Raw genomic sequence first — 27,151 nt, 5'->3', positions numbered from 1 at the left:
AGGAGAAGAGTGATACAGTGAAGTAGCTTTTGGATTTATGTGTATGCATCATTGCTTTCTTCTGAATAGAACTACAAACGCTTAATTTCAAGTTGGCAGTCGCATAAGAGTAACTAAAAATTTCTCTTCTGATTCGCAGTTCCTGTATAGTTTTACACTTTATGTTGTTGTTGGGATCTTCTTGGTGGTGGGTTCAGCGTGAGAAGCGGAGATCTTTCACCTGTGGTCCTCTTACCTCTGAGGGCCAAACCATCCAGTATATAAAGAACCTTTCAAGGCCTATTCTTGTCTTTAAATTTCTGTCATATTTAGTGCAACAGCAATTGAGCAACAATAAAACCTGAGTCTTTAAAAAAACCTCTTGTATTGATAGAAACAAATCTTTATTATTTACTCTCGTCATTAACAATGCCTTACAAAGAGTAAAGAGGAAGGAGAAATGCTGCAGCCTTGTAGTCTGTTGCAAGCCTGTAGGTCCATATTCCCAGGCAAAAGGTCAGGCCTGTATTTTATATTATTTTGCCTTTTAGTCCTTTGGGTTATGTTTTCCTTGTTTCAAGACTCACACCATAACAGTCTCTTTGGAGGCATTAGCTAACATCGGTACAATACTCAGGGATTTGCAGCTATTTTTAAAGGAAGTATATGAGAAAGTAAATTCTGACTCTGGTGCCATGGTGTCTAATATATAGCTGAGATGTTCCAGTCATAACCACTCCAGTTAAGCTGTGCTAATTGTTACAACCAGAGATACTGGTATTCCTCTACTAAATCTCTTCTGCTTCTGTTTGCAGCTATGTCATCTTATCTTTTAATTGTTAAGTCTGAACTTCCTGGTGCTGTTGCGGGGTTCTTAAGTGGAGACGAGAGTGGGTAAGGAAAAATGCTTCGTACATTCTCTCTTTGTCTTGAAGAAGAAAGTGGTTCAGGACTGCTGAAGGAGATGGGTGCTGACACTTCCCTCTGATCTCACATGCTAAAAAAAATAGTTTTTTACAGGAGTTCTTGGAATATGAAATATATTTGGCATGTGCAAGCCTTCTGCAGCGCACACACACAGAGCGTGATTCTTTCCTCATAGCAATTTCCCATCAGACGACCTTAAAGTCAGTGGCAAAACTCCATCTACAGAAATCTCCCTTCTGTAAAAATTTAAAAGGGGAAGTAGGAGGGGACAGGAGGGAGAGGAGGAGAAACATTTAAACTGCTCTCATGTTATCACTTCACATATTTCAAAACCACACTACAAAAACCGGCAGACATTTAAATTTAAATATTTTGTTGTCTTGCTCCAGTAATTGGACTTGTCTTGGGAAAAATGCCAGGGTTCCAGACTTGGTTTATAATTCGGTAACTTGGCTCCCAGTAAAGAAATTACTCTTTGCAATTGAGCTATAAAGATGTATGTAAGGAGTGTGTCCCTCAGATTTCTGTCAGAACTGTTGCAAGAAATCTGTGCCTGTGCTAAGACAAACATTGCAGCTTCAGCACTTGAAATACCTTGTTCGAGTTGTTCCAGTGCTGCTGTTGTTCATAACAGTGTGTCTTAGATTGTGTTACGGCTGTTTTTCCAAACTGCTATTTTCAGATGTTCTGAGCTCAAAACTTTCTCTGGGTTGAAATGTGGTGAAATTGTCTCAATGCTGTGTGATGCTTGTATTATTTGTGAATGTTGTGGGTGAGTTTTAAGTTTGAAATTAGTTTTTTAAAAGGTACTTTAGTTCATTTTATATTTTGACATTTATAACTTTTCCATGTTATAACAAACACTTTGAGAAATGAAGTGTGGTGGTAATCTTGCTTTCTGTCTTTCTGCCCTCCTGGCCCTTGTAATAATATGTTTTTAGTAAGGGGCTTTTTTTAAAAAAACTATTATATTTTATGTGTATATGTCATTTTTAGTCTGCTAATATATCTTTTCTAGCTGTGATAGTCATCAGCTTTTCATTTGGGTGCTATCACCTTGTCCTTCAAGGTCGTACTTTTAACTCCACTCTTCCTACACAGTGGTGTTGAGCCTGCTACTGTATCTGGTGCATGTGTGTTCCAGTCTGTCTGTCCCCAAATTTAGCATACAACATCACTTACTACTGGTTTTAATTTTATGTCAGCTCTGTTTATGCAAAGTGACTTTTCCCAACAAAGATAGACTTCTAAACAAACAGCTTATGAAAACTCCTAATAGGTAGAATCTGGAGGTCCTGCATACATGCATACTGCTCAGAGGATTGTTCTGTCTAAAAAAGGCAGTATAAACAACTTATTTATTGAGCTGCCTATTTGATAACACTCCCACCAGCTTTAGCTTCTGGAGCTAAGATCTTTAGCCAGATCTTCTGGGTGCGAACACTGGTGAACACGCCGACAGGTTACAGCGGCTGAACTGGTTATTACAAATCATCTGAGCCATGGTAGTTCTCGGTGTGCTGTCAGCACTGCCACCACCATTCCTACTTCTTCCTTCATTGAAATTACAGCTTGAGATGGGAGTGAAGTTCAATTTTGCATTTAGAAAGCGATTAAGTTGTCTGTAGGAATACTAACCACAGCTCAAGGGGTAAGCTGATTGTCAGCCCGGGTCTCATCCTGTTTCTGCCTCTGTTATTGGGAGTTCTTCCATTGATAAATGTTCATTTGACACAATTTGATTCCTCTGTTCTTTGCCCAAGCAGATGTTTCAAATGCAGTGGTCAAGCAGTATTCCAGGTGCATGCACACAGCTGACCTTCTCTGTATGCCCACATCTATATTTCATATATTTTACCATATTAATTGCCGTGGTAGATCACCATCTTCTGCTTCTGTGTATTTCTTCGCAGATGTTAAGAGTAATTTTTTTTTTACTAACAGAGTTTTTAAATTGTAGGAAATTGTTCCACAAAAATAGGTAATCGAATATCAAGCCTAAGTAGCAACTTGTTTATGCAAAGGGCATAAATATTGACTAGCTTGATTAAACCTCTTTAACTGGACCACTTGTTTCCAGAGGTGGTTGCACAACTGTTCTGTTTTTGTTAAGTCATCATAGCATCTGATAGGCTTTCATTTGGGTGCAGAATTTATCTTTAACTGTAGTTAGAATGTATCAAAAGTGTCAGTTAAACTATCTGTGAAAGATATTTTATATGCATATAGCATCCCAAAGCATACTTTTGGGAAAGCCATTTAAAGAATGTTTTGCGCATTGAATTATTTTTATAGGTAAAGGTTAGCAGGTGTGTGTGTGTGTTTGAAAGGCTCAGAGCCAGTGTGTAATACATCTTCATGTCTTTATTAAAAAACAGAAACATACAATATGAGCACTCGTTAATTGCAAGTTGAGATGTTTCAGTCTGTCTGCATAACCAGAATTCCACATAGTTTTGATGACATGAACATAGTTTCAAATGAGGATTGTGTTAAAAAGTTGTAATTTGTGAGCCCTGTGTTAACATTTAATGACCCTGTCAGGAGGATGTGATTGATGCAATTAAGTTGTCTTGCTTGTGTGTTATATAATTGATACGGACGGAGAGTAAGATCCTAATTTAGAACATATGAATCTCTTGTCCTGTTGCATTCAGGAATGAAATTAAAGCGATTTATAAATGTCTGCTTTTAGTTAAAATATGGGGGAGGGGGTAGGAACATCTGTATGCCAAAGCATTTTCAGTAGAGTTAAGGATTTATATTCCATATTTCATACTTGGAACGCTTTTATCATATAGGATTAAATTTGCAGATCAAACTGATTTTAAAGGCAATATCAAAGCATTTATTCTGCCTTTGGAAAATAAGTGTATTTCTACAACAGTGTTTTTGGGAAAAAATGGACACATTTTTTGATAACCAGTAAGTGTTCCACTGTTCAGTTTTTTGAGATCTTGCTAAATAAAAGAATTGGTATTCCAAAATTAAGCAGGCTACAAAATTTTTTTTTCTCCTTCACATCACCTCATTGCAGTTTTCCTCTCTCTTTTCCCCCTCCCTCACAAGTGTTTTTTCATTTACCATAAAGTAAGGAGAATAATTTCTTCTCTGGCCTGCTGAGCTTGTGAGCTACAATGGCAACTGTGGATTTGCTGCATGCTTAGAATCAGGAGACTTAAAACAGAGGTCCCACATGTACACATAGTGCAGCATTCATTATACTTTTGCCTACTGCTGTGATACTGTACCTCCTAATCTGAACGTTCACCATACTAGAAGGAAAAAGTTCAAAAATATGTGAATGCTAAATGTTAACAACACAAAGAACAGTACAGCAGGGACCTGATCCTGGCAAAGTTGCTTTTTCACTGTAGCAGTAGCAGACCTAGGCTAGTAATACATTCTCTTTTTTCGAAGAGTGATGTATTTTGAGTAATTTTTAATACAGATGTTGTTGCTTAAGGGTTACTTTGATTTTTGATATGGCGAAGATGCCCTCAACTTTGAAATTTCTGTTTGTTTATATTATATATTTTTGCAAACGAGTGACACAAGTCGTTATCCACGATGTATGACAGTAGTTAATATATGTATAGGGTAATTTTTCTTTAACACAGGTGTTATGCTACTTTCCTTATGATAACTTGAGGTGCTGCCTGTTTATTAGGTGCTAACCATATCCTGGACTAAATAAACTTGAAGGTCGAAGGCCAAGGTGTTTATAGGTAGTTAAGTCGGAGGCTGATGCGCAAGATGTTTATCAGTACAGGATACAGTTATTACCAAGTTAGGGGAAGCCACCCTCAAGATGTTTCTGTTAATTCACAACTTACACATCTGTACTTTGATCAGTTTGGAGATGAGATTTAGATACTTTGAATAGATTTTAAATGCATTAAGACTTCATATGCCTCTACAATGTTTTTTTCATATGTATAGTTTTCTGTATAAACATTATAGCAGATTTCATTAGCATAATTTCCATCCCTTCTATCCTTTCATTTTTGTGTGGATGTAGGCAAAGAATGAGTGATCACTTTGTGCAAGGTTAAAGATAAGAAAATTCTCTTTATTGCTGTTCTTTCTTACGTCACCTCTGGACAGCAAACATCACTTCAAGTTAACTGGAAGTTGATTTATTTGTTGTTTTCTTCTATTATTTGAACACTGTGATGATAGGTGTAATGGAACTTGGGCAGAAGAGAAAGCTGGTATGTTTAGAAAACATAACTGAATTTCCAAACAAATAGGTTGGGTAGCTTGGCTTTCTATTTCGCACCTCTTGGAAATGGTAAGGAACTAAGGTCATGTAGGAGGAATAAACTGGAAGGGAGGTTCAGCAGTAAGTGGGAATTCATGTTGCTGTTGCTTCTGCTTGTGTAGATATGCAACTCTGTGTAATCCAATTCAAGATATATGTAGGGTACTATATATTTTCTGACTTCTGTTGGAAATCTGTAGTATGAAATACCCTTCCTTCTGATCATTTCTTTGAATAAAGGCAGGGATTTGCATACTGTGCTGCTGAGAAATAACTGTACACACATCAGACCTCTGATCCATGCAGACACTTGCCTGTGAAACTTTGCCTGCAATGCTGGTTCGTTATGCGATGGTGCTCTGCTTCCTTGTTATCTGGGAACTCTGTTTTATATCAGAATATAGAAACTGGGAATACGAATTCATGTAAATAGCATGTGAGACTGGAAATTATTTCTTTTTCTTTTCCTAGTGGTTATTTTGTCTAAGATCATGGTTTTGAAATAGAACATATATTTTAGGACTCTTGAGCTTTGTATCAGTCATAAATAGATATTCCAACAGGTCTTGGTACCTCGATGGGAGACTGCTGCTACTGATTACTTCAGTCTGCATTGTTTTTCCTCTTGCGCTTCTTCCTAAAATTGGTGAGTAATTAAAGGAGAGAAGCGAATCTTATTCTACTTTAGTAGCAATTACAGTTGAAGACTTTAAAACCTTAATGGGTTATTTATTTATTTTAACTGGCAGGGGGCTGGTGATGGTGGGGATTACTTAAGTTGTTGTAGTGTGTTCTGCCTTCCAGCCCTGCCTAGTTAACCTATTACTTGGGTTGCAGTAGTATTTTGTCTGCAATACTAAAATAAAATCTTTACAGCAGAACATTAAAGAGCTGCATTTACTTACAGCGTGCCATTAGTGGTAAGCCAGTTCTAATTCTGCCCTACAAAACTACATAAATGATCTGTGACAGGCAGTTGGAATGTTGTTATTCTGAGTCCTAAGCCCCAGATACCAAGCACTGTAATAGAAAACATGCCTAAAATGTAAAGCTTTAGCTGTACATTAGGATCACTTTCCTTATAAATTCTCTTTTATTTTTACTGTTATTTTACAGGCTTTCTTGGCTACACAAGTAGTTTATCATTTTTCTTTATGGTGTACTTTGCTCTTGTGGTAAGTTAAAAATCTGTGCACAGCTTATCTGTTTTTTTTTCTTATTGTTTGAATGTTTTCATAAGCCTGTTTTGAAATGAATTGTCTTCCCCTCCCCCCTTAACTTTTTATGTGAAATTTAGAGTTTTCCTTAAGTTCAGTATGTGCTTGCTTGGACAGATTACGTTTGTTTTGTTGAGGCATGGAAATGTATATGAACTTTCAAGCATGTGAAAAGATTTAAAATAATTATATTTTGGACTGGTAAATGTAACAATATTTTTATTTTGCTGACAGTGCAGTGAAGGGAGCTGGCACGTATACTTTTGTTTCCCTACTAGTAGTGGAATGGAATTCTGTTTTCTTAGCTTCTAACTATTACTTACTGCAACTAGTGCAGAAGAAAATTTAATATACTCCAAATAAATTAAATTTACATGTATAATGGAGTGACAGAGTTCAAAAAAAGGCAAAGAAAACTAGAACTTCATTAAGGCAGTTTACAAGATTCATTAATACGTCAATGACCTTATTCTTCTTTCCCACTGAAAGGAAAAGTTCTTTTCTCTGAGCCATATGGGGGTTTTTGACCCTGATGTTCACCCTCTCAAGGCCCCTGTGAGGTAGATCTTTCCAAATATCAAAAGTGAGATCTGCTAGGCTGATCTAAGAGGAAAATGTGCCTCTAAGTTATGATATTTTTCTTTTTACAGGGAAAAATTATGTTAATGCACGTGTGTAATACGTAGGACAAGCAAGCAACTCACACTCTGTCATCTAGGTATAGAAACAAGAATCTTATCTGGGAGCCCAGAAAAACGTTCCCCCTCTCCCTGTCTTTCTGGCTTGCATTGACTTGCATTTAATACCTGTTTTACAAAGGGATAAACAGAGTTGAAGGCAAGTTGAACAAACATGCCATCCAGGAGACCAAGGCAATCCATTAGGAACTAAACCATGTGATAAAACCAAACTTCAAAGCTGTCAAAACATCTCCCTAGGGTATCCCTGGAGAATTGCAGTGTTTGTAGGACCTTGGGAAGTATTCTTCCTAAGCTGAGCATTGAGGAGGAGCTACAGCCTCTCCAGAGCTAATGGAAATTCATTTGTAATATTTATAAATTACCTTAACTTTTGACCTCTGTCCTAAAATTTATCTTAAAAGAAAAAAAAAAGAAAAAGCACTAACTATAATGCTGAAATAGGCCTTTGGGTGAAGCCCATTGCAAGAATTTTAAAACAAGTTCAGCTCCTGGATTTCAATGGGAATGTGTATGCATCTCTGAAGAAAGCTGTTGTAATGGTTGGATGCATTTGAAAACAATTTTGGGCTCAGAAAAGGCAAGTGTGTAAGCAAGACTTGCGTACAGACGTTCAAGCTGGGATGATTTAAGCTACGGTTTAGTTTTGATTCTCTATCAAAAAAGTAGGTAGAAAGTACTAATGAAGGAGTACACAGACAGCTGGATTTCTTATGAAATGGTTAAATTTGTATGCTTACTCTTTGTTGTTAAATGACAAAGAAGCAGCCACAGTAAATCTAATTGAGGTCAAAACTTTTAAAAGCCGTTATGGATATTTAAAGAAAACTAATACTCTTCACAGAATATTCTCTCTGCCTTCTTCAGGCACTGAAACTCAAAGGCATTACCTGCCATTTAGTTTTCATATCTAATGCTTTGCGGGTGGGTGATACGTGCTGTTGAAATGGTGTTTAGTTTGCACAATGTTAATTTCTGTATGGCAGATAGGTTTTAATTTGTTCCAGAAGAAAACTGTGTTAGTCATATGGAAGTAATACATTCATATTTTGCATATACAATAATTCTGTGCATTTTCAAGTGCATACCATCTGTTCAGCTTTTTGCCAGCAAGCCACAGTTTTAATACAGCCTGCAGAAAAGATAGGTACAATAGATAGCGTATGTCTTGGTCCGTATGGTCTAGTGAGTGCACTGTGCAAAAGGTCTAGAGTCTACTCCTTGTTCTCTGTGCTCTGCTGTGGGGCTTCGGCAGGTCACTTATCTCCTCTCTGTGCTTCAGTATCTTTTCCTTTAAAGTTAATATACTGGTTATAGTCCTCACTTGGAAAAAAGTGAAAACACTGACATGAGCTGATCTGGGAGAAAAACAAATATATGTAACTATTAATTCAAAGCCAGATCCTGTGAGGTCCTGAGCACTTTTGTTTCTCATTGTTGAATACTTTCCTGACTTGAATCCTAAGTGAAAAGAAATTAAATGTGATAGTTAAACTTTTTTTTTTTTATTGCCTCCCCTCTTGCTATATTGAATATTGGCGAAGAGTAAAGACAGATTTTTCTTTTTTTTGTGGAGACAGCCCTATTGGTAGCTTGTTCAACAAAGGTGTTAATGATTCCTGGTGGTATTTTTCTGAATCTCTTGTTTATGTTCCCAGAACAAAATGTGATGCAGATTTGGAACCTGCCATATGTAATGAACGATGTTATGCTCAGAGAGCCCCTTTTTCCTGAGTGTTGTTTCCTCAGTACTGCTGGAATAAAGGGATTCCTGTTTTCCCTCCGCAGGATACGAAAAAGCAACATCACTGAGAATATTAGAACATTTTGAGCCTCTAACTTTATTTTTTAGCAATGTTTTTGGTGTGGGTTTAAAATGCCCTATTTCCACTAGAATCTCTCTTTAGGTTTTAGGGTTTTTTCCACTTAAAACCAAATGTTTGTCATACTCAAAAGACAACGTTTTTATGAAATAGGCTTAAAGTTCCAGAGGAAGATTGTCTGTGCTGCCTGCATGACTGTTCAGCTAACTGAGCTGTGCTGCCACCTTAAAAATCTCTTCCTGTTGGGGGGGACCTCATTAGAAATACGGAGTAGACTACAATTGGAAACCCAAACAGATTTGAGTAATTAAGCAGGTGGGCAAATATAATTACAGATTTTAAATCCACCTAGTGTGTTTTTTGTCTCCTTCTATTTCCATTTCAATCTGTTCTTAATCTGTATTTATTTCATTTTAGAAAAATGTTCTTCAGCTTTTTATGTTTGGCTTGTCTTGTCCTCCCTCTGCAATGTTTATATATATCTTTGCTCTTTAGCTTGCAGGAAAGCCGGCCCCCACCACTGCCAGGCACACTTCACTTCCCCCAAAGCTTGCCCTTTAGCTTCATGCCCCTTTTCATTGCTCAGGAAGCCTATTCCAGCCTTAGCCAGAGTTTCCACAAAGCCTTCTGCTTTGGAGCCTTCAAAGCATCTCCTTTATTTCCCCTATCTGGGTGCCTTTAAATACCCAGAGATCTCCTTGAAAAAATATTTTGCCTTCTTGCTCAGCCTCATAAATGTCTTCAGCTAGCCAACACGCTTGGGCTTCCTGAGGAGATAGCCCAGCCATGCATCCACAGTTGTGGTACTACTGCAGCAGCAGTCTGCATCTGTGTCTTGGCTCGTGGCTTCTCACTGCTTAATGCGCAAGAAAGAGATGAAGCAGGGGTAACCATTGTGACAGTCATGCGTGTGTACGATACAGACCCAAGTTATATTTTAGTGTTTGGTGCCTTCCCCCTTCTCCCTTGCTCGCTCTTCGGTTGAACTCCTTGATGTACTACCAGCGTGTTCTTGTCCCTTCTTACACCCTTCCTCAGATGAGGCTGCAGTTCACATTGCACAGGGGAGGCAGTTTAGCCAATCAATAAGCAGGTAGAAACAGATCTCCTGGTATAAAGCAGTGCCAGTTCAGTGTCAGAAACATGGTTGGAGGATTTCCATTGACAGTCCTTTTTCACAAAGTTTGCAGACTGCTGTTGAGCAAGCTACTACCTAGTTCCATACCTTGAGTTGTTGTGAGTTGTTCTTAGTCATGCAATTTAAGACGTGTTGTTGCCACAATGGACTCAGTGCACTGTGTACCCGCAGTTTCCTTTCCCCACATTTTGTCCAGACGTAGGATTTGTTTGCTTCTCCTGGCACTGGTGACAAGAGGGAGCATCTAATCCGTGTCCTCGGGGAAACACCACTTGGCTGCAAGCAAAAAGTAGTTCTCTGAGCCAGGAGAAGAACTCTCTTACAAGTTATGCTTCTCATGAATCTGAGTCTTTAATTAAATTTTTAATTATTTGCTCTAGGCTTCGAAAGAATTATAACCTCTAAAGCCAGGCAACTACAATAGGAAATTAATTAGGGTGAGGAGAGCAATGCAACTATCATTTCAAACTAGGCTCCTGAAAAAGGAGGTAACATTTCTTATTTTAATTTCCCTTTGATTTTCAGCCCTGTTACTTGGCAGTCCCTAAACCAGCAGGGTGTAGCTAAAGCCCCAATGACATTCTGGGACAATAATTGCATTTATTGTTTTTCCTTTGCTTTCTAGTCCAAACCATATGTTTCTGCCTTTTAAGATTAGCCCTAGGCTCTGCTCTATCTCTGTTAAGGGCTTGTCTACTTAGGGAAAGAGCCTGGGATAGCTAACACAGCAGCTATTCTGTATGGGAGGCAGTTAGTGTGGAGCACAGAGAGAGTGAATGCGGAGTGCTGGTTGTTATTTCAGTTAATATCAGAGCTCATTTTGGTGCACCACCTCTGATAGGCATGCCAGTAAGTCTGCCAGCTGTGCAGAGTAAGCAGCTGTATGGAATGGCACTGACAAATTTTTCTGTCAAGTTTCCTTCTTGTGGCCTAACTATCTACCAGTGAAGCCTGTTAATTTACTATGGGTGTAGCTCTGTGCTTTGTACACCAACAGTCTGATATTTTAGCTACATATATCTAAATTTATACTGATTTTTAGGGTATCATTCATACATTAAATATGCTGTCTTTGCAGATTATGATTAAAAAATGGTCGATCCCTTGTCCTCTACCTCTAAGTAGTGCCATAGAGTCTTTACAGGTAACGTGCATGCTGTTTTGAAGTTCTTCTAATTTTATTAGTAACTGTAATGCTTTTTTTACATTAACGCTTTCAGAATTACTTGTAATTTAAATTCCTTCTTTTCTTAATCATCACAGAAACTAAAAAGTTTCATGTCTGTGGTTTGGGCTTATTCTTTCATTATGCCATTTTTTTGCATGTATGTCTTGCAGGTTTCAAATTCTACTGGGGATTGTAAAGCAAAGCTCTTTCATCTTTCAAAAGAGGTAATCTCTATTAACAATATGCAAACTTAAAGGGGGTGGTGGTTTTTAAAGAATTGGGGTTTAAACTCCATCCAGGGTAAGCTATTCTTCTGTAAAACTAGTTATAGGCTGCTGAAATATTTCCTATACCTGCTGCCAAGTGTTATCCAGTCTCACTCTTTTTTATATGAAGGCTGGCTGTCCAAGTTACCATTTATGAAAACATTTTGCAAATATGACCAAAGTATAAAGTGTAACAGATGCAGCAGTGGTCAGCCTCATGATGCAGCTGGATCAAGCCAACTTAGTACGCCCTCAGCTGGAAGTCAATGCTACTTGGCTGTATGTACACTTTTACTTCCTGGTGAGGTAGAACAGGTTTCCTGAAACTGCCTGGACCTAACCTTAGTTTTTTCTTACCTGAAGCTAATTCTGCAGGCCTAATGCAATCTTCTGCATTTCAGTGGATGCCAGCTCTGGTATTTCTTAATTAAAGTGGCATTTAAATCATGTCACCACCCATCAAGGCTTGCAGGAGAGGAAGTATCATGTAGAACTCTAGTCTCTGTGGGGTGAAGGGGAAGGGAAAAGGGAAGAATAAATCGGGGATAGGCCTGTAGTGTAGTGGAATTTAGGAGGGACACAGTTGCATTTGTCTGAAAAAAAAACCAAAATCCACTCCCACCGTCCCAAGAAAAAGGGAAAAAAAAATAAAGCTTAGGCAATGCGAACATGAGGCAAATGTTATCTGTAGATCAAAGAAGAAATTTTGTTTTGACCAGAAACATCTACCGTGAGATTCTGGCCTTTTGTGCTTTGAAGAGTCTTGGGACTCGTCTCTACTTCTTTTTTAATTTTAACTTTATCAATAGAAAGTAGCATATTTTTACCAGTATGGGCCTGATTATGTCAGCACAAAAGTGTTTGTTATAGTTCAGCTTATTCCACTTGGCAATTGAAGTAAGCTATACTAGATGATTCATCTCTTCTATTACAAGTTTTTGGAATAATATACCACTAATTGTGTGGTTGCAACTTTAATTACATAACTATCTTAACTTCAGATGCCAAAGCATGTTATATTTTCTGGATGCTGTGTCCAAATTTTTGTGAAGGAGTAATAAGAAAACAGCGAAGTCAGGATGAAGGAATCAGTAATTTGACAGGTAGCTATGGATATTAGAATTTAGAAAACTTCTTAGAAAATTTCATGAATGATACACTGACTCTGGGGCAAATCCTACTCTTTGAAGCACTTGGCCTCAATATAGCTAAAAAAGAATCCTTCGGTTCTTGGCTTGTAGACAGCATGACCTCTCCTGGTCATGAAATAGTAAGCTATGACCACCACTTGAAGAGATACTAGTTGAAAAGGTCCATTTTTTGTGGAATGATTCAGAGACACCATTCTGTGTTGTGGAGATTTATCTCAAAGCATTAACGTGGAAAGATTTCCACTGACTTCCAATGCTTGAACTGAATTGTGAATTCATCCAGATATTTTTCCAACCGTTGTTAATAGCAAACAACCTACAAGATGTTTTTCTTCTATTTTAGAGTGCTTATGCAATACCAACTATGGCCTTCTCTTTTCTCTGCCATACCTCAGTCTTACCCATCTATTGTGAGCTCCGAAGGTAATGTATGAAAACACATGCAATATTAAAATATAATTATAGTATTTCTGTAATATTTTCCCTAAATTAAACTTGAATAATTTTTATTTTCAAGTCAGTGCCATCAAACAATGCAAACTTAAGTAGCTTTCATGTTTTTGGGAAATGTACAGTTTTAGTCTGTACTGGCTTTTCCTCTCTTACAGGAGAGAAAAGTAGCAAATATGGTTCCATCATCAATGTCAGTACATTGTCCTGGCCTAGGCAATCTGGAGAAAAAAGGTCATTTGCTAAGGTACTTCCTAGTTAATTTTTATTGCTGTAACTGAATCTGCATTTGGCCACATCTGATTCAGTGGGGTTTTTTGACCCAGATTCTGTTCCTAGCTCTGAATATATATCATCCTGTATAAATCAAAATTTTGATTTAAAAAATACTCTGGTATGTCTGAATTACCTACAAGATGGGGACAATGTTAGTTGTCTGCATAAAAAGTGCCCTTTAATTACCAGATTAAAAATACTTTTAAAAACCCTAAATGTTACCGACAGCACAGACCTCGGCAAATACTCTGTGGCCATAAATTAAGAGGATGCTTTCTTATGGAAGGCAAGCTGCTATTTTTTTTTTTTTAAATATAGATTGTATTGTGTTTAATAGTTCACAATACAGATTAAGCAACACTAATTTTCTGTGTTTTTTGTGTTTTAGTCCATCCAAAAGTAGAATGCAGAATGTAACTGTAACAGGAATTGGCCTGAGTTTCCTAATTTACTTTATGTCTGCTCTGTTTGGGTACCTGACATTTTATGGTAAGTATATTCTTCAAGTAGTCTTTAGAGTGAAGGCTAATAATAAATGATAAATGCATTCTGTCTGGAGTACTTTAGGCTTGTTTGTGCATTGGTACACTTGAATCTGCAGAAATCTTCTTCCTGTGAAGACTTAAGAATATGCCTAACACTGCAAAGTATTACAGTCTCGTTGGCTTCTCAACGTGTAATGTAGCTGAACTTAGCAGGGTTTATGCCCTAAAATGCTATACGGACAAGATATTGGTCCCTAAACTGTAGCTGGTGGTCTGTCGATGCTCTTTAATGCTATGTAATTAAGACTACTGATTGCCACTATATGTTGGACTGTATAATATTTTCACTTAAAAGCTGAGAACGGATTTATCATGGTCTGTGAGAAATTTGGAGATCTGATAATAGTCTGCTTGTCCAACAAGTTTGAAAGGTCTGTTCTAAGGCTGTATCTTCTAGCAACATTTATCACTTATTAAGCCTGTGATATCCCAGCACATAGTCTCTAAGTAGCGCTGAGGCTGTTGCCTTTTATGAGGAGAATTTGACCCACAGCAAGCTAGCCCTAATGTTAGGTAGGCATGAAGGTTTGCAGCATGTTTTCCCTGTCCGATACAGCTTGGGTACAAAGCATGTATGGCTTCTTTGTTTTGTTTTTGTACTTTTACAAATTAATTGTAACTAACACTAGCTATTTCACTAGAAATCTGCTGAAAGTGGAAAAAAAATTTCCCATGAATCATCCAATTTAGGAAAGCTTTATTTTAAAGGATTGCACAAAGTGACTTCTTCACAATACCTTTGTTTGTGTACTGTAAAGACAAACTAGGGACTCCGGAAAAAAATTGACAAGGAACATAAGAAAACTAGAAGGTCTGAACCTGAGAAAGCATCCATCTAGTTTTGGGTCTTGACTTCAGTGGAGGGCAATGACAAAAGACTAGGGAAGGATTTAAAAGTTTAAAAGGATAAGCTTTGAGTTGGGCTTCCTAGTACATGCTTCCTGTCTTCAGTAATTTGTGTTGCATGCAGTTCCTGAGCCAGAGGTGATACCTGTTTGATACATGAACTGAACCAAGAAATACATATTTCTTAGAGATGTTGTTGACATAGTGCTTGATGTACCTTTTTATTTACCAAACAGAAAAGCAGGGTATGAAACTTGCCCTACCAAATTCTGCAGACATCTTTCAGTTCCATTTGCTGTAGAGCTTACATGGCAATGTGCTTCAGTACCAACTTAATAACTCTGCATTTGGACTCTTGAATACTTTTGGGTATGGTTTTTTAGTGGAGTTTAAACATAGATGACTTTGTCTGTCTGGTATTCTTGCATTTCCCAAATACTCAGAAAGATTTCAGAACCCTTATTTACATAGTGGCTTTTTTTAAAGGTCCATCATAACCTTGGCAGGTGTAGGTGAGTGTCTGTTTCATACAGCAGTTTTAGTATCCTGTCATAGAATATCACAGTGTGATGCCTTTTCTAAGAAATGTCATTTGGCTCTGTGTATCCTGCTTTAAATTTGTGTTATGGTGTGTTTTGCTCACGTAGCACGCATCGTCAAATTGAATCACCTCTACTTGGTGATCTAACTGTCTTCTGGACTAGTATCATACAAAGGCCATCACATAAATGCATCACGGTCACCTATGAGGACTCTTCTAATGTCATCTGAAAACTCACCCTTTTTATGAGGTGACCGCATGCTAACCTGTGTTGATTGGAATGAATAAAAATTCTTATAAGGGGCAGTAAGGCAGTAAGACAAAAGTGTTCCAATTAGGATTTCCTCTCCTTTCAGAGTGTTTTATATTTCTTGATCGTAGGATTGAGATAGTGTCTGACAAAGCACTAAGAATGTTGGCTTTCAGCAGCTAATAATTCCAAATTTCTAGGGAATTTTACACCTTTTTTCCCCCAAGTACAAGTGTATGTCTTACCATAACTGTCTGAAAATGTTCCCTTGACACTCAGAATCCTTTGAAAGATTATATGGGGAGTCATGAAACCCCTAATAGCATATAGGCCACTATTACTGTTTCCTAACTGTCTCCATGTGGTTTATAGGAAAATACAGTTTTGAGTGCCACTCAGAGAGTCTGAGAGATTCAGCAGGCATTGAGGGATAACCATGGGTCTGCAGATGAGATCTCAACAAGAAGTGTAAAAAAAAAAAAAGGGGGGGGTGGGGGTGGGGCAGGAGAAAAGTAGTAGTAGTCCTAGGAACCATCCCAGTTCCTGTTACTTTCACTGTCATGATTTCTTTGGGACAAGGCCCTGTCTTGACCGTAGTCTTTTAGTCTGTTTCACTGGGAACATTCCTGGTTTTCTGCAAGCCTGATTTCTTTTAGTGACTCTTAGACCGAAGAGCCTAAAACACTGGAACCAACAGCGCGTGTCTGTAAGAGATTCCCCCTCCCCTCCCTGCCCCTTGCAAGCTGCTTCTCCTTTTTTCACTTTTTGGTTGTCTTGTTTAATTAACTTATTTCTCTAAATGAAGAGAATCTGTTCCCTGTTCCTAAAACACCAGCCCGAGAAAATTTAAAACATTTTATTTTAAATTGAAAACAAAAAAAGAGTTCCCTCTTTGAAATGAGACATGCTTCATCTTTCTGTGATTCAGATGTTTTATTCTGTTTTCTGTAAATTTGAAACTTCATACAGCAACTGGACGTTGGCGGAAATTTTGGTCCATTCTGAAGTCCAAAAAAGCATAGAGTCAGGGTATGCTGAAAAAAAGAGTCAGGGTAGCAGACCACTTTCAGGGCTCTGACTTTTGCTGTTAACTTAGTGAAACTTTTCACCTTAAAAGGGCAAAAGTCAAACATGAAGGATTAATCACTGATTCATCACTTTTTGCCCCACTTCTGCCTCGGAATAGTACAAAAGTAACTCGAATAGTACAAAAGTAAGTCTCATGACGGTGTATCTGTGGTATACGATACTGTAGTAATTCCATAGTAGGGTCGGTTTTGCAAAGCTAAATATGCATGTGGTGGACAGCACATGAGATTCTTACTGCTGAAGATACAGAGCTTTCATTTGAAAGTGTTTGGCCTGGTTGGGTGCATTGCCAGTGCAGTCTTCTATTGTTCTCTGGGTGCTATAAGAATCCAAAATGACACAGCCTTCAGGTGTCCTCGTGTTGCATGTATCTGCTCATTTGGCATAGGGAAAAATCAGTGTCAATTGTCAATAGTTTTGTTGTTTTGTTTTGTTTTTTAATGAATCTGTTTTAGAAGTTATAACTGATGCTAGTTAACCTTCTCCATGTTATCCAGCAATACATTGCTAACTACAGCCAGTAAAAGCACATACGCTAGCATAGTTTTGAACATTTCTTTCTTCTTTCAAGTTAGAACTGTAGCTTTTCTTTCAAATAATGAAATTTTACCTTGTGTGTCACCTAATGTTTCTGGGAAAAAAAAAAGGAAATGCAATTCAGCGAATTTAGCAAAATTCATTTGTTTCTGGCTTCTAGTTGAACCAAAAGAATCTGGTGTTGACTGTTTCAGACACATAGAACAAGTTTTACAGTACTGTATACTTGGCTTCATGTCAGCTCATCTTTTTAATGCTTTCTCCTCCATATTTGTATCTTCTCTTCAGGTAGCTTTGGCTTCAGCAGAGGCTCTACAGGGTCTGGCCTCTTCCAAGGGTTTTTCCAGTTTTCTCGAGGTTGCGTCTCTGTTAGAGCTAGTGTATCAGTAATGCCATAGTGATGCGTATCTGCAACCCCCCCTCCACTCCACGTTAGTCACAAGCAAATTGATCAATTTGAATGTAAGCTTAATATGCATTGCTAATTATCTTAGTTCTCAAATGATTAACAAAGCAATTAATTTTACTGGTTTTCAGACAAAGTGGACTCTGAATTGCTACAAGGTTACAGCAGGTACCTGCCACATGATATTGTCATCATGACTGTTAAAGTAGCCGTGCTGTTTGCTGTGCTTTTGACAGTCCCTCTAATCCATTTCCCAGTAAGTACTCCTAAACGTTTTGAAGTTGGCATAAGCAATGGTAACGCTAATGCTTTGCAGACTGCAATATTTGAGTCACATCTAGTCTTGTGTATCTTATTCACTTGTCAAGTGATTGATCAAAGACCACATATTTGCATATGTTCCATGAGAGCTCCAAAATAACAACTAACCACTAAGCTAATTTGTGCTCTTGAGGCAGATTTCAGATTAAAACTAGCCCACAGCATTGTTTTTAATTTAGAGAATTCAGAACTTCTAAAGTTTATTTAGTTTGATCCCCCCCCCCCCAAATTGAGTTTTGCTGACTTGGTTTTTCCTTTCCACATGCACACACCCACACACAAACACACTTATACTTGAAAACTCAATTTAATTGTAAATTAAAAACACATATTGACCTATTTCACCAAAGCCCCCTACTTTAGTTTATCAATACCATGGTAGAACTGAAAATTCGTTCAGTTATGACCAAAAAAAAATTGTGCATGCAAAACTGTGTATATAGAAGTAGTATATAGATTATGTATCAATTGGCAACATGCTGACATTGCTACCAACCATGCTCAAAGAGACAAAGCATTATCCCCCAGACCTTCTTTTGTCCCTGCAAAAAAGGAGTACTCCTTAAGACTAATGGCTATGTGATAAATACTTCTTTTAATACTAAAGTAAACTCTATGCTACAGAAAGACAAAACATTTAACTATTACTGAATTTTTTGCATTTTGATTTTTCAAATGTTCTTTCACATCTGGAATCATGTCATTCTTAAGTTTATGCAATTGAGATAAGATTAAAATATATGTATATGTATGTGTTTACTCATGCAATGTTTCTCTTCATATTATGTAGGTAAGGAAAGCTGTATTGATGGTATTTTTCTCTCATCTTCCTGTGTCGTGGATTTGCCATATCCTTGTCACTTTAACACTGAATACAATTGTTGTTTTGTTTGCAATGTACGTGCCGGACATTAAAAATGTATTTGGAGTAGTTGGTAAGTTGTTGGGGTTGTTGGTTGTTTTGGTTTGTTTGTGTTTTTTTGGGGTTTGTTTTGGGTTTTTTTTGTTTGTTTTTGGTTTTTTGGTTTTTTTTTTAAGTTTTCTTCAAAAAATTCAGTATTATGATAAGCTAATATACTTCAGTCTTGCTCTAAGTAAAATCTTACTTTCTGTTTTTTTTTAAAGGTTCAACCACATCAACATGTTTGCTTTTTGTATATCCTGGACTGTTTTATCTTAAACTTAGCAGAGAGGACTTTTTATCACCACAGAAACTTGGGGTATGCTTTTTTTTCATGTGTGCTAATTCTATTTAAACAGGCTCATTTTAGATGCATCTTAATATGCTGTAGAGCATGTAATCCAAGGGGAAAAGTTCTTGTTTGCATTGCAGTTCACAAATCTTTTTCCTTTTATCCTAGACAGCTCTAGTCTTTCTGAAACTCCTTCTTCACAAGAGATTTTTGACTAGCAGTATGTCCATATGCTGGACTGTTGATCTAAATACACACTTTTCCCTACAGTTTTCAGATGTTGACTTTTAATCCAATTTCTCCTCAGTTTTTACGCGTTACTCTGATGTTGTCTGAGCAGTTGGGACAAAGCCAAACTGCATTGAAGTGAAACAGTGTTTATGCTTGCTTTCTATGTAAGCCTTCTCAAAAACATTCCCCCCCCCCCCCCCATGGTTTCTCTTTTGGTGTAGTAGGTTAAGTTCTAGTTGGAATTTGTGCAGCAGTCTGCTTTTGCACTGTAACTGTTTGTCTTCATTTTAACCACTGCTCAGCAGAGCAACTTCATGACAGTGGCTAAAATGCTGACAGATTGTTTATACATAGTCCTTCTGCCATTCTTACAGTACATAGGGCTGCTCTTGTATTGACAAAATACGGAATCTGAAAGAAAATCTAATAATGATGCTCTCTGACCATTTAAAGTCTTGACAAGTTCCAACAGATTTGGGGCCTTGTTTTAAATCAGCAATCTACTGTCTCTTGAACTGTGGTTTTGTTATCATCTGGCTATTAAAAAATGTAAAGAATCCATTGTAACTTGAGTTATATTTTGAGTAAAATAGAAATTCCGTTTCTTAATTCGTTCAGAATTGTAAAGGGCAAATGATTTTTTTTGTTTTTCTTTGCAGATGGATAGTGTGAGCAAGCAAACCAGACTGCTCTGAGAGTTCCCTATGAAACTACCCCAGAGCAGGCTTAGTTCAGTTTCCCCCTAAGCAGACACCTTGTGTTTGAAGACTGAGTAATTTGAAACACTAAAGATTATTTCAAAAGACACTATTTAAACCTGTTCTTACAGGTTTTTTCATCATTAGTTAGAAGCCTTAGAAATGTAAAATGCTTCCTTCAGTAAAACATTAATTTTTGCTTTTCTTTCTTCACAGGCATGTGCATTGGTTATTTTTGGCATTTGTGTTGGCCTTCTCAGTTTAGTTCTAATAATTTTCAGTTGGATTGATCAATAACAGCCTATTGTCACTGTCTGAACTGAGCTTCAGAAGGACAGCAAGAATCAGAGACGTGTCAAAACTACTGAAATGAATGCTGGACATCCTAAAGCAAACACTGACCAAAGCTGTCTGTGGAAGAAATAATGCTCTTTTTCACTGCGTTACTGATGTTCCTTCTTTAATCTTGAGTCCCTCTCTTCAGTTATTGGAGAATTAGTCTTTGCCATTCTAAAATATTAGTTTTTAATGATGTAATTATGACAGGTAAAAAGATCTCTTGAGAATTTTGCAATGCAGAAATGGATAAGTGCACACGCTGAACGAAAGCAGAACCTTGAAATAACTTCTCTTTTAAAGACAACGAGATGTATGGATACTACATCAATCATGATGTGCATATCATGATGTGTGCATTTAGGATGATGCACACATTATCCGAAACAGTGAAAGACTTCTATTGCTTGAATCATTTCCAAAATTTCAGGCAGTTCATATTAAGAACTTCCTGATTCCAAGTGTTTACCTTAATTTATCCTAACATGGATCCAGAAGCCAGCTGCCTTAGCCCAGTTTAATGGGCACATCATGATAATATTTGTTAATTGTTTTTTTAAATACAGTTTTTATACCTCAGTGTACTTGAATCATACTGAAGTAATTTTTAAATTAGAAGGCTTTGCCCATCTAGCATAATAGCTTTTAGTAGCATTAGGAAGTATTTCCATTTTGCAGTTGTTAATAGACATTTTTCAGTTAATACCTGCTTTTGAATATTATTCAGTGTACCTCAGTATTCCTCCCAGTGAAAGGCTTTTTTCTTTTTCTCTCTTATTCCCACTTTTACAAGTGTTTCATATTTGAAATAGAGTGTTTCTATATGTTATGTACTGTTGCGTGTCAGAAAGGGTTTGGGCTTGAAAGGTGAAATTCTGCCTCTGTTGAAGACAAAGGAAATTTTATGTTTATGGAACCCTAATTTTACCTCGGATCTCTTTAAACTTCCACGTACCCTCTTACAATTCCTTTTTTTTTTTTTTTTTTTTCCCTAAATGAAATGTGAATACAATTTTCAACACCAACTGGGCTCTGTTATATATGGTATTAAGTGCCCACCCCAAAAGTTCCTCATATTAGTAGAATGAAAGCAGTGGCTGACATCGTGGTAAGGTTTTTAAAATTTGTTTCTATCAGATGGGATCTGATGTCTTCAAAATAGCCTAATCTCTTCAGAGACTGTATGCACTAAGGAGGCTAAGCCTCCACAGAAATGGCTTGTGTAAAGTTAAGAAATTAGACCTCAGCCTCAAATGGTAAGATTTAGAGAGTGGGAAAGTTCTTCATTATTTCCAGATGCAATATTTCTTTTAATTTAGCTTAGCACTTTTACATCTGAGAAGTGGAATAAGACACAAGTGAATCGTAGCGAAGTAATACATTTATGTAATATGAAAGCAGCTAGTAAGTGACATCTAAATAAATTTTTCTGTCCATAAGGTGCACAGTGGGGAAGTTAGTTGACTATTGCTAGAAAGTCCTGCTGAGACCGTTCTGTTAATACATTGACTTATGTTTTATCAGTTGAGCGAGGGAAGATGCCCCCGAGCCTGGCATTTCTAACTTCTTAGCAGTGGGTCTGTGCTGCTAACCTTTTTAATTGTGTCACATTGGATTTGGAAAAAGCTGATTGATGTGTGCCAACTTTAACATAACCCTGATTGAACATGCTTGATCCTCACCTGTCTAATAGGGAGGAACAGCAAAGAGCAGAGATGGAAGCACCTTCTCTATTCCTGAGCTGACAAACTAGGATTTTTCATGCCAACAGATCACTTGGCGCTCTCAGGATCTGTAAGATACTTTTCATTTTTGATAGGTGGCCTGAAGGCACGCAGGTGGTGCACCTTGGTACTGCTTCAGGAGTCCTTTTTGCCTCGGGAATATTCTTCTACTTAGGAGTTTAATATAGAAATAGACATGCGTGGTGAGGCCGGGAACTAACTCGGAAGTTTTGGTAGAATCCCAAAGAAAAGGATCCCTGGAAAAGACTGCAGTTATTTTTATTATAAAGTTTCTAGTAGAGGTTTCATGACACGAGGCGAGCCATCCAATAGTTTGTCAGTACCAGAAACAGCACAACCACGCTTGGCCAGAAGTTCACAGCTACTTCTGTGGCACTGGCAGTGGCTCCTGGTCAGCATGTTTTAACTAGCAGAAAACCAACGTGACTGCAAGATGTGACATGTTACTTGCCAAAAAAATGAACTGAGTGAGCTCACTTAGGGGACAAGAAAAGTGAGGGGGGTTGTAGGAGTGGGACCGCCTTTTTGAGCAGCAGCAGCCATTAGATAGCACATTTTTCTCATAAAACTTCACACTTTGCCCAGCAGTTTTTGCTTCAGCAGGTTAAAGTGTGTGTGTGCACATAGGGGATGCCTCTAACTTGAGAGGTCTCTGGCCTCCTTTGATCAAGGGATCGATCAGACTTTTTCAGCATTGTGTAAGTATTAATGGTTGAGGCTCCCCATCTTGCCTTTATTCTTGCAGTTCTCCCAGCTTATTTAACTCTTGACAACTAGATGTAGCTGCCTTCCTGCCCGTGGCTACCCTCTAATAGCTGTGTTTCACAGGCTTTGTTATACTATAGGGATTCAGCCACTTGGGGTATTTCTGGCAGTAGTGTAAAAAGCTAAATGTTTACCTTATAAAAGTGTACCTTGAGAAAGCAGTGACAGCTGTACATCAGGAAGTGATTTTCTATCTGACTGAACCAAAACGTTTTAGGAAAACGGGAGACCTTACATCCATGTGAATGAACTGTAGGGTTTTTTTGGACACTAGAATTTAGGAGGAATATTTATTAGAAATTGTATGGAAATTGTTTCTCATTTATCATATGCTCTTGTAGCATACTATTGAGTAATACTCATAATCACTGCAGTCATTTTATTTTAAACTCTAACCAGCAAGACTTAACAGTGAAGACTTGGATTATCTGTGAAGATACGGAAAGTTGGCAAAGTTTCGCTAAGCTTTTGCTCTTTCCTGCTCCCCCGGAAAAAGCTGAGCCTGACTGTGCACTGAGTCTGTTCGTACACAGGCATGCATCATCTTGAAAAATGTGACTGAGAAAATACCTGAAGTACAGTGTCAATTTTACAGTTGATTCCTGTAATGCTATGGAAATCACTACATTATTATTTTTAATCCCCGAGTATTATCCTAACTAGCCTGGCTATTAACTAACTATCCTAATAGGTAGACTTTGGACTGATGAATACCAGTGTATGAAGTTAATACTCGGTGAGGATGAATGGAAGCAATTCACACCTCTGCTGGAGATCTATGATTACATTTTGGCTGCGGTGCAGAAGGGATAGCAGCACAGGGTGTTACAGGATGTGTGTTATCTTTCATCTGAAAAAGAGTTAGAAGTACTGCTACATTTAAGTTTCTGTGATACATAACTTAAAATATGGAGAGAGGGAGAAGGGCAGAAAGAGAAAGAACTTCCATTTCCAAATTTAGAAAAAGGTATGAGTGTTTTTCACAATGAAAAAGCAGAGTAAGGATGCTATTTTTATCCTTCCCATCTCCCATAGGCTATTCTGTACGTTGTGTTTGTGTACGGGTTTCACTACAATTGTACGCTAGCATGAATTTTTTGAGAAAAACAGGCCTCCAGTCTGGAACTCTCTGCTCACTAACACATTGATAAATATATTTTTCTTTATTCTTGTGTACAGATTTTTTCCCCTGAATTTCCAGAATTATAAATTTCAGTGGTTCTGCTTTATTACTTGTTGTCAGCATTTTCCAACCTTCTTTTCTGAAGACTTGACAGGAATGGATGAAGGGGCCCGCAGCATTTCTGAACTCCCTTGGAAAGGTTGCCTTTCCCCAACTGAACAAGAACAATGTAAGAGATGACAATTAATTGGTAGCCTTTAATTTGTTTTCTCTCATTCTCCTGTTTCCACTGCTTGTCCGTTTGAAGGCTGCTCAAATTTCAGATGGACTGTGGTAAGCTGGGTGTGGCGAGTGTCTCTTGTAAACAGCATCGCAGGAATGAGTGCCGCAAAACAAAAGCGCTCTAAACCTGCCTTTGTATTGTGGCAAATGCTCGTGTTTTATTCCCATGTTTCTAAGCAGTTTGGATCTTAATATATTGATTTTTATGGCAATAAGTTTGTTTAAAATTCTCTCTTGTGTCCCTGTAGAGTGAAAATTGACACACTGTGAAACTGTCCTATCCTCTCTTTGTCTCTCCTTTCACCTTCCCTTTCACTTCAGTTTTGCGTTACTGTCAGTTCCGTGGCACTGAGCAGGAATGTACCATTAGTTGAACAGTCCGAATGATGATTAGGGGGAGCGCAGCCTGAGTGAGAGGGTGTGGATCAGGGAAAGCACCGCTGTATCCGTGCCCCGCAGGGTTGATTTTCACTAAGTGCCCACCACTGCTCGTTGCTGACGGTCAGTGCTACACGTAGGCACACCTTTTTGGTGTGCCCACCGTGTCTGTTCTCGTAAGAGTTTCTTTTTGAAACACGAAGACATCTTAACTTTGCAACATGGGAAGACTGCTGATGTGGAGTTCTTAAATTGTGTTGTGTAATATACTCAAGGTATATTTCCTTGAGTATTTCCATATTTCCTACCCTTGCAATCCTCCTAATGAGGATGAAAACACAATGGTGCAATGGGATGAGCTGCTAGGGCAAATGCTAAATCCTTGACCAGCTCGTAAGCGCATTGTTTGCACGAGAGAGAATATGGGCTTGTACTTTATTACTGTATTTCTCATGCTGCACAAAGTGTCATTTTGGTACGGATCTGGAGGTCAGTGCTCCAACAGCTGTAGCCCATGGAGGCTGCGAGGACACAGGGCAGCCGTCAGTCCATGCTTGCCTGTTTTGAGACTCCATAGGCATCTCCTTCGGACAGAATTAGAGCAGGGTTATGGACCTATGGGTGTATTTTGCCTGACCCAGTATAGCCTGTCTCATTTCAAATAAATTCCTAAAATTATTTTTGAGGATTATTTGTGAAGAATATGAAATGCTTTCATTAGCATCAGCCGATGCACATTCAGCATTACATGAGATAGGTGAGGACAAGATGTCTGTTCTGGATAGAAATGGCAGCGATGTCCCCGTGACGGCAGAGGCGTACCTCCCTCGCGGGCCAGCTCCCAAGCCCTTACTGAGCCCAAGGGAGGTTCGGGATTGGGAGTGCTGCCAGTTCAGCAGCCTGGGGTCTTAATGTGCCTTACACTGATATTTCTATAAAAAATAGAGATGGACGTACTTACCAATGCATCACTACAAATACTTGAAGATTAATCAACTTGTTTCCAAATGTCCTTACTTAAGGAGATGAAAATTAATATTCTTATTTCTATAGTGGCATCCTAATGTGCTCTCTAATTAAAGATTGAAATTCAGATCAGTCCAGGAGCTAAACTAACGTTGACTGTCGTAGAACTCCTTTCCCAGTTAGATTTAATTCAACACTTTACCTGAAATTGTTGTTTTACAGTTGACTTTCATGTTGAAAGCATTAGTTGTAGTTGCTCTGCAGCCTGAAAAACCTTTGGACACGTTTACTGCTACTTCCTAATGACTGCCCATGGGAGAGAATTTTCAGTATTACAAAAGTGCTACCTGATTTCTACAGTTTGTGGTGGTGATTTTTGTTTTTGTGTTTCAGTAGTGATCATTCAACCATGCTTTGTGTGGAACTGGAATGCTTAAAAAAAATTATCTGTATGTAAAAGTTGCCTAGCTTATGTCAAACCTGTATGTTGTACAACAAATTTGCTGTTTTGAGTTCTCCCTCCCTCAGATTCCCTGTGGAACAGCCAGGGCATGTTCCAAAAAACCCAGAAAATAAAGAACGGGTTTTGTGTCGCTCCTCTGATCGTCATCTTTGCTTTGTGCAGTACGTGCCTGCTTAGTGAAGTAACCAAGGGTTGTCATCTCTGCAGTTAGTTCCTCACGGGCCATGGTGTTGCTGCTCGCCCCAGCTCAGGCTCTGGCATCGTTCTCGCCAGGGAAGGGTGTCGTTCTGAAAAATCATTCCTGGGTTGGTGGTGGAAGCATATCTGTGCGCTTACATGTGTTCTCCTTCATCTACGTAGTTGTGTGTGATCCCCGCTCTGTCCTGCAGCGCCCAGAAATGGATGAGAGACCTGGTCCGGGAAGCTGTTACGAATTGCTCCTCCCGGACCTGTCTACTCAGTGCTTGGTTTGAACTATGCTCTCCAAAACACAAAGGATGCAGAAAATAACTTGTCCAGCGAGAACTGCAGTTGATGTCCTCTTCAGGTACTGGTTTCATCGACAGCAAACCTGCCTCTTCTGCGCTGTTCTGCTCCCCTTCTCAAAACATGAGGCAGCAGAAGAGATGTCGGAGGCCGTAGCAGTGCGGTGGTGCCACCCCGTGCCAGCACTGCCTCCAGGCCGTGGACAGCGGGAGCCCGGCGGGCCCGGCAGTGCAAAGCGGGGTGAAAAGCCGCTCTTGGAAACCCCTCTGGCAAGGGCCACCTTGTGCAGCAGGGCGAGGGTCAGCCAGGTGTGGTGGGTTGGTCCTGGCTGGAGGCCAGGTGCCCACCAAAGCTGCTCTGTCCCTCCCCTCCTCAGCTGGACAGGGGAGAGAAAATAGAACAAAAGGCTTGTGGGTCGAGATAAGGACAGGGAGAGATCACTCAACAGTTACCGTCACAGGCAAAACAGACTCGACTTGGGGAAATCACTTTAATTTATGACCAATCAAATCAGAGTAGGGTAAGGAGAAAATAAACCCCAAATCTTAACACACCTTCCCCCCACCCCTCCCTTCTTCCCGGCTCAACTTCAC

General features: G+C 38.6%; 1 protein-coding gene across 3 annotated transcripts in view; it reads left to right on the top strand.

The window, feature by feature from the left end:
- SLC38A6 (solute carrier family 38 member 6) overlaps positions 1-26,202 on the top strand; it is a 45,973-nt gene extending 19,771 nt beyond the window's left edge. For 2 of the 3 annotated variants that reach the window (XM_075503799.1, XM_075503798.1), the window contains exons 6-16: positions 795-873; positions 5,734-5,816; positions 6,287-6,345; positions 11,125-11,190; positions 11,385-11,438; positions 12,975-13,054; positions 13,746-13,846; positions 17,703-17,827; positions 18,683-18,827; positions 19,018-19,112; positions 20,231-26,202. In XM_075503799.1, coding sequence (XP_075359914.1) covers positions 795-873; positions 5,734-5,816; positions 6,287-6,345; positions 11,125-11,190; positions 11,385-11,438; positions 12,975-13,054; positions 13,746-13,846; positions 17,703-17,827; positions 18,683-18,827; positions 19,018-19,112; positions 20,231-20,311 — 968 coding nt within the window. In that variant the 3' untranslated portion in view covers positions 20,312-26,202. Of the gene's footprint in view, positions 1-794; positions 874-5,721; positions 5,817-6,286; positions 6,346-11,124; positions 11,191-11,384; positions 11,439-12,974; positions 13,055-13,745; positions 13,847-17,702; positions 17,828-18,682; positions 18,828-19,017; positions 19,113-20,230 lie in introns of all 3 variants that reach the window. The other variant, XM_075503797.1, reaches the window with a different exon arrangement.
- The last annotated feature ends 949 nt before the right edge of the window (positions 26,203-27,151 follow it).

This window comes from Mycteria americana, chromosome 5 (assembly GCF_035582795.1).
Source record: "Mycteria americana isolate JAX WOST 10 ecotype Jacksonville Zoo and Gardens chromosome 5, USCA_MyAme_1.0, whole genome shotgun sequence".
In the NCBI taxonomy this organism is placed as follows: Eukaryota; Metazoa; Chordata; class Aves; order Ciconiiformes; family Ciconiidae; genus Mycteria; species Mycteria americana.
This window is presented reverse-complemented; position numbering and strand designations above follow the sequence as displayed.